The 7,821-nt window shown below is 39.6% G+C and overlaps 1 protein-coding gene and 1 long non-coding RNA gene across 4 annotated transcripts in view; one reads left to right on the plus strand and one right to left on the minus strand.

Annotated features, from left to right (window-relative positions):
- The window catches only part of chd5 (chromodomain helicase DNA binding protein 5), a 60,841-nt gene that overhangs the window by 18,252 nt on the left and 34,768 nt on the right, over positions 1 to 7,821 (plus strand). For all 3 annotated transcript variants that reach the window (XM_032513641.1, XM_032513639.1, XM_032513640.1), the window contains exons 4-8: positions 2,704 to 2,822; positions 3,355 to 3,596; positions 3,703 to 3,815; positions 3,993 to 4,119; positions 5,319 to 5,485. In XM_032513641.1, coding sequence (XP_032369532.1) covers positions 2,704 to 2,822; positions 3,355 to 3,596; positions 3,703 to 3,815; positions 3,993 to 4,119; positions 5,319 to 5,485 — 768 coding nt within the window. The remainder of the gene's footprint in view (positions 1 to 2,703; positions 2,823 to 3,354; positions 3,597 to 3,702; positions 3,816 to 3,992; positions 4,120 to 5,318; positions 5,486 to 7,821) is intronic.
- LOC116687935 (uncharacterized) overlaps positions 1 to 7,821 on the minus strand; it is a 21,701-nt gene that overhangs the window by 2,515 nt on the left and 11,365 nt on the right. Inside the window, exon 2 of the long non-coding RNA XR_004331665.1 lies at positions 1,331 to 1,336. This is a non-coding gene — a long non-coding RNA (uncharacterized LOC116687935). The remainder of the gene's footprint in view (positions 1 to 1,330; positions 1,337 to 7,821) is intronic.

Raw genomic sequence — 7,821 nt, forward strand, 5'->3', positions numbered from 1 at the left:
GGGGGGGGGGGGGGGGGGGGGGGGAGCGAGACGACCACCCTTCAACTCGAAAAAAGTCATATAACCATTCCAATGACTCAGGAGCTTTTCAGTTAAGCTAAATTAACCCTTGTGTTGTCCTTGGGTCAGATTGACCCATTTTCCTATATCAACGTTCTTTTTAATAACCCAAAATAACATGATTGATTCCACATAATGCTCTTCGGAAAGTACAAATCTCTACTTTCATTAATTGTGGGGCGTCTTATTCAATTTTAAAGTGGTTTTGAAATAGTATTGAGTAAAAGTTGACATATTCCAGTCTGTGATTATCCATCAACATCCATTCCTTTAATTTTAGGCCAAATAATTCCTAATTTCTGTTTTTCTAACTCCAACATTAGGTATAATCTCCTATAAATGAGGTTTATTGACCATAAATGCCTAAATAACTGTAAAATGAAAGTTAATAAGTTAATAAGTTAGTGTTACATAGTGTTGAAAACGTCAAAAAAAAGTGACAAACATTGAAAAAAGCGTCAACAAAAGTGTTAATTTTCAATTTTGACGGGACGACAAAACAAGGGTTAAGCTAAAAAAACCTGCGTAGTTCCCCTTTAACAGGGACAATGGACAGGCATTGACTGAATTAGCTTTAGATTAGCTCGATAGCTAAATGTCATCAGCAGCGCCTAGGCAGGCAAATCCACAGAGTCAGCGTATTAGCCAGAGTAGATGGTGGTCGGCACGCCAATATTAGTGTATCAAAATATAAAACCAATATTGGTGTATGCTATATTTAGAATATTTTTTCCATTTACCTTGCCGTCAGACAGCCGTGTGCGTGATCTATGCTATCTTCAGGCCACCAGACTCTATTGACAAAAAACTATTTTACTTTGCAGAACACGGGAGTTGCTGGTCTACCGCTGCCTTGATCGGTTAGTTTGTTAGTTTTGTTAGTTCATAACCCTTTGAAAACACCAAAGTCACACAATAACACTTACCAATCTTGTCAGCAGTAGACCAGCAACTTCTGTGTTCTGAGAGGTAAAATCACTGTTTTTGTCAATGGAGTCTGGTGGCTTTGACGGGAGTAAAAAACGGCTTCAGTTCCCCCTTAGTGATCGTAAACCGGTCTGTCTGACGGCAAGGTAAAATGGTGAAAATATTCTAAATATACACTGTAAATGCATGATTCATGAGTCAATTAGTTTGTAATCCATTATCTTTTTACTTTGTGGTATGCTAGCACTATAGCAGTATAGTAAAATGAACATTTATTAACAACTTGTCCCTTTAAAAGTTACATTAATACTGTATGTTCACATATGTAATCAATGAATTAGACTATTATCTTTTCTTTCATAGTAGTCATTTTCCAAAAGAACATCTGTCTTGAAAATAAGTACAATGATTGACAGAATGTACAAACAGACCCCTCAAGCTTTAAGACATATACAAATACTCTGCTTGGAATAATAATTAGTGTTTGATATGGTTATGCTCCTTTTTCCTTCATTGAAAAAAATCTAGCATGTTGTGTGTTTCAAAAGATTATCTGATCGAAACAAGGCGTCTCCTATTCCACTGAAAAATCAATTCTTAGCGTATGTGCGCTGGAGGCTTCAAGTTTCCTCGTCGGGAGATATCTAGTCACAGCCCGGGCTCAGTGAGCCAGACCACACAGGACATAAACCATATTTAATTTGAAACTAAGACAAACACAACATAATGAAGTGGAGCTGTAGTCCGTGGGTTGGTGGTGGTTGCAATGCTGAATGTACTGTATGTGTGGTGTTGTGAAGGTAAAACGAAGAGGAGAGGTCACATAGAAACCCTCTCCCTTCAGAGAAAAACAGGCTTTTGATTGGAGGCAGACTTTGAAATGGGGTGTCAGCCTACCTTCTAGGTGGCCTGCAGTCCAACAATGTCAAAAATCCTTTAAAACGTGGCCGGCTCAGTTGGTAGAGCAGGCGCACATATATAGAGGTTTACCCCACAACAAAGGGGCTGTAGGTTGGACTCCGACCTGCGGCCCTTTGCTGCATGTCATTCCTCCCTTTCTCTCCCCTTTCATGTCTTTATCTGTCCTTTTTTTTGGGCGGGAAGACAACACAAGGGTTAAAGGGTAACCCTTGTGTTGTCCTCCCGCCAAAATTTAAAATCAACGCTTTTTCATTGACGTTGTTAACTTTTTCTTACGTTTTTGTCCTTTTTTTCAACCCTTTTGACCCTTTTTTTCAATGTTTGTCACTTTTTTGGTTTCACTTTAGTTTTACAGTTAATTTATGGTCAATGAACCTAATTTAAAAGAAATTATTCCTAATGTTTGAGTTAGAAAAGCAGAAATTAGGAATTATTTAGACTGAAATTAAAGGAATCACAGACTGGAATATGTCAACTTTTACTACAAAAAAACTTCAATTTGTTTTCAAATGCTATAAAATTGAATAAGACGACCCAAAATGAATGAAAGTAGAGATTTGTACTTGCCAAAGAGCGTTGTGTGGAATCAATCATGATATTTTGGGGAATTAAAAAAAACACTGATATAGGAAAACGGGTCAATTTGACCAGAGGACAACATGAGGGTTTAAAGTAGTCAATTTGTTTTATTTTTTTGGACGACCATTTCTGAATGCGGTCTGGGTGATTAACATCACAGTTCTTAAACAGTATTTATCATACGCATTTTGATGTCTCCCATCTGTATTTCCCTAGGAACCCAAATCCTCCGGCCAGCTGATGCAAGAGTGGGGTCTGGAAGACGTTCAGTACGGCTTCACCGAGGACGACTACAAAACCATCACTAACTACAAGGCTTTCAGCCAGTTCCTCAGGCAAGCATCCCATTTTTGTCTCTGGATTATATTTCCTATGCTCTGTTCTGCTTCTGTTTCTGAGGATTGTCAGAAACCCTCACTGCCACATCCAAAACAGAAACTCCACAGTGAGACCAGGGCGCTGCTCTTTTCTTGTCTGTGCTACAAAGCTCGGCTGTTGGTATACAGAGTCGGTCTCACCTGGGGCTGTCTGGCTCAGCTAAGCCTCCGCTCCGACAAAGTGGAGCATGAGCTCTCGCGGTGCCCCCTGTGAGTAGTCAGCTGCTTACTGGATGCCTGTGACAGCCGGGAGGCTCTGGGACTCGGTGCTCTGACCCACTATCTTTCACAGGCCAGCGTGCCAAACCTCAAGCTGTTGCCTGACAAATCACAAACATGACATACGCACAGCAAAGCATAGGGGAACTAAACTTAAGGGGCAGCGGGATGTCCTCCAGTGCCGAGGGAAGTAGAGATTACATCAACAGGAATGAAGTGTGACATAACAAAGCTGCCGTTGTTGTCTCCTCTCCCCCCTGGTTTTATTAAGGCCTCTCATCGCCAAGAAGAACCCGAAGATTCCCATGTCGAAGATGATGACAGTGTTGGGGGCCAAGTGGCGAGAGTTCAGCGCCAACAACCCCTTCAAAGGCGCATCTGCCACCGCTGTCGCCGCCGCTGTGGCTGCCGCCGTGGAAACGGTCACCGTGGCTCAGCCAACGACCGTCGGCAGTGGCCATCCGAGTCCTCCGCTGGGGCCAATCAAAAAAGCCAAAACCAAAGAAGGAAAGGGTAAGGCCTACTGAACCGTGACTGAACACATATTTTCAGAAATAATAGCGAGAATACCACTGGGTTAACGCCTGTGTGTGTGTGTGTGTGTGTGTGTGTGTCCCAGGACCAGGAGTCAGAAAGAGAAGCAAGTCTGTGAAGGAGGTCAAGAAGAAACCCAAGCCGAAGAAGACCAAATCAAAGTCGGGCCAAAGTGGGAAGAAGAAGAAAGCATCCTCGGTATGGGGGGTTTGTCCCCGTCTCCCTCTGCTTCTTCTTCTACTCCTCTATTTTCAGTGGCATCAAAGTGACCAGACTGCTTACTGTGAAAGTATTATTTTAATTCCTTGCGTAGCTCTGGGCTCTTTAGTGTGTGTGTATGAGTTTCTGTGTGTGTGTGTGTGTGTGTGTCTCCAGAGTGAGGAGGACTTCCTGGAGGAGTCCGACTTTGATGACATCAGCATCCACAGTGCCTCGGTGCTTTCTGACACCTCGGGGGCCGCCACCAAGAAAAAGGCTCGACGTGGGCGGAAAAAACGGAAAAGTATGTTTACTGTCTGCACACGCCTTGGTGTGTTTTCTTTCCCTCCAAAAAATCCCATTGAAATGCAGAGGTGGGTAGAGTAGCCCAAAATTGTACTCAAGTAAAAGTACTGTTACTTCAGAATAATATGACTCAAGTAAAAGTAAAAGTAGTCATCCAAAAAATTACTTGAGTAAGAGTAAAAAAGTGCTTGATGAAAAAACTACTCGAGTAGTGAGTAACTGTTGAGTAACGTCTGATTTATGTCTTAACACAAGCATCAACCAGACCGACAAAAATCATCATTTTTAACAATCATCTTCAGGCAAATTATAGTTCATCCAATTAATTTATTAATTACAAAATAGCTTATTTGAGAGACTTGTCACATCAAATTAGGATGGATACTGCATGTGTAAAACATACTGTATGTAACCTAAAAGACAAACCTCCACCTCTCCACAGCAGAAACTAAAACCACCGCTACGTCTCCTCAGGTTAGATGTTGACTTGTTGAACGCTCGCATTTCCGTTTGTTTGGTCGACACAGAAGGCGCCGCACAATGTAGCTGCTTTTTCGCACTTTTCTTAAAGGTAAACATGCTTTCACTATGAGGCGGGGGGGGGGGGGGGGGGTCCTCCAGGTTTGCGTTGCCTTGGCACGTTTGCTTCTGACGTCTTTGCTACACTGTAAAGCTAACCTGTCGCGCGCTGAAGCAGTATGGTCACATGACTGAACACGACGTGTTGATTGGTTTAAGCCCAGTCACGTGGTAGAGCCTTCAGCGGAAGACTCTCTCTCTCTGTCAAAATAATACATTAAAATGAGACGTACGCCGGGGTAAAAACAATGAAGCGTAGTAACGAGTAACGGCTCATTGTACCTAATGTAGCGGAGTAAGATTACAGTTTATTCTTCACTAATCTACTCAAGTACAAGTAAAGTATAGTGATTTAAAACTACTCCTAAAGTACAATTTTTTCAAAAACTTACTCATTAAATGTACGGAGTAAGGTAACTCGTTACTACCCACCTCTGTTGAAATGCCTCAGAACCAGTCTGTTTGACTACGGGTGACGAGGAAATTAAAATGTTTTGGGAGTGTTTTCTGAAGCCAGATGCTCATTCTCAGCAGCTAGTACTCTTATAGAGCTGATAACAGCTGCATTCAAGTGAATTTCTGTGTGTGGGGATTTCCCACGTTTGCCTCCTGCTCCAGAAGAAGACGGGGACGGTTATGAGACGGACCACCAGGACTACTGCGAGGTTTGCCAGCAGGGGGGAGAGATCATCCTGTGTGACACCTGTCCCCGAGCGTACCACCTGGTCTGTCTGGACCCGGAGCTGGAGAAGGCTCCCGAGGGCAAATGGAGCTGCCCACACTGTGTGAGTAAATAAATATATTTATTAAGTAAATTTGGTGACACTCCCGTCGACCTGCAACTTTGTGTTTTTCTGAGTTGAAATTTGTTTTTTTTCTACACTTTTTGACATTTTTGTCAATTTGAATCAATTTTTTAACCAATTTTTTGTTGCTTTTTCCAATGTTTTTGATGCTTTTTTCACGTTTTTCAGTTTTTTGGTCATTTTTTCAGCAATTAAAAAAATAATGCATTGTTGATTTTTTTTATCTGCATTTTTGTAGTTGTTTTTCAACATTTGTCACTTTTTTTCCAACATTCTTTTGTCATAGAGTTTTTGAAAAACGGGTCAAATTTGACCCGAGGACAATAACTATCTAACTGTAATATCACTAATAAATGGTACATTGATAGCTAATCAATCTTAACTTATTCTACTATTAAAAAATGAAGAAATGATTTACAATGTTTATTAATTATTAGTAATGTTATAATTTATTAGTATTCGTCAATGATGACCAAAGGAATTGTTTACCCTTGAGAAATTGTTTGTAAACTGTCAATTAACATTGTCTGGATGGCTATTATAAAATTGCAACAGATGAAAATGTTAATGCTTAATAACTACTTTGTTAAGCATGTATAAACATGGTTTAGACAGCTATTATCACTGCACTAATAATCTTTCCATTTATAGATCACCTAAAAAAAGATTTAATGAGGCCAAATGAATGTTACTTGATGCATTATCAACCACTTATTAACTAATTATCATACACAACTTTATAATAGAGATCAACTGGTGTTTATAGATGGTTTATAAAACAAGTATTAACTGTATAGCTTACTTTACATTATGCCAAACTAATGCTAAAATAAATAATAAATTATAACATTATTAATTCCTAATGTAATAATATTAATTACATTATTAACTAACATTATAAAGCATATATATATACTGTATATACAGTATATATACTGTATATACTGTGTATATACAGTATATATATGCTTTATAATGTTAGTTAATAATGCATATATACAGTATATATACTAACATAAAGCATATATATACTGTATATACAGTATATATATATATATATATATATATATATATATATATATATATATATATATATATATATATATATATAGTAACATTATAAAGCAGCATTTCATTTTTTGGTAACAGTATTATAATTATTGACTAATGTTTAAATAATGAATTATCAATTTACCATTTATTAATAAGCATTATTATAAAGTGTTTCCATTATTCTTTTATGTATGCAAAGAACTGACTAAGGGGGTCATGAGGTAAATGAAGTGGTTAGAATCTATGTATGCTATATGCATCAACAGGGCGTGTATGAACATTTCACCGCTCAGCAGCTTAAGCATTTGAGATAAGTTAACGTCATATTTCATACATCATCCCGACATGACATTTCTTATCTCAGTTTTGATAAGCCTGACTCTTAGACTGCAGTGGCCCTTAGACATCTTCCACCACATACTGTGTGTCAATTTCTTCTGATATGTACACATTGGGAAAACATGGTACGACTCTGACTAACCTGTTGAAACAGCATAACTGGGATATTTGAGTGGCATATAAACTCAATAAGAACTTGGGCCCTGTTTTACTGATCTGAAGCGCACATCGCTGGTGCGTTTAGGGCGTGTCCAAATCCACTTTTGCTAGTTTGACGGCGGAAAAAAGGGTCCATGCGCCAGGTGCAAATGGGTAGGTTTTGGGCGTAACATGCAATAAACCACTCAGTGTCATCTCCCATTCCCTTTAACAGCCAGGTGCATCTGTACCTTGGTGCATTGCTTCTGTGATGCCGGATTTGCACTGTAATATTTTTGAATGTAATCTTTTGCATGTATGTGTGCTGCTGTGCTTCCCTGTGTGTGTGTGTAACGAGCATAGTGCATGCGCGCTGTGCATAAGCTTAGGTGTATTTTGCTAATGTTAAAATAACAATGAAATCCTGTGTTACCGACTTTAGAGGTTTTGGTTGGTCAATGGAGCGATCACTTTGCATTGCATCAAGATAGCATTGCATCAAGATAGCAATACGCCAAGAATGCACCTGAACACACCTCCCCATGGGCGCAAAGATGGCCGCAGATGCATTTGTTATTTAATTGATGTGGTTGCAGGACGAGAAATTAACAACCGCGTCGGTCTTAAAATAGCAAACACACTTGCTTTGGGTGCAAGATAGGACCCCTTATCTACAACAGTGATTCCCAACCTGGCATTGCCTAAACCTACAGTGGGGTTCAAAAGTTTGCGCACCCCAGGTGAACATTTGTATTAATGTGCATAAAGAAGCCAAGAAAAGATGA

The sequence above is a fragment of the Etheostoma spectabile genome, chromosome 4, assembly GCF_008692095.1.
Source record: "Etheostoma spectabile isolate EspeVRDwgs_2016 chromosome 4, UIUC_Espe_1.0, whole genome shotgun sequence".
In the NCBI taxonomy this organism is placed as follows: Eukaryota; Metazoa; Chordata; class Actinopteri; order Perciformes; family Percidae; genus Etheostoma; species Etheostoma spectabile.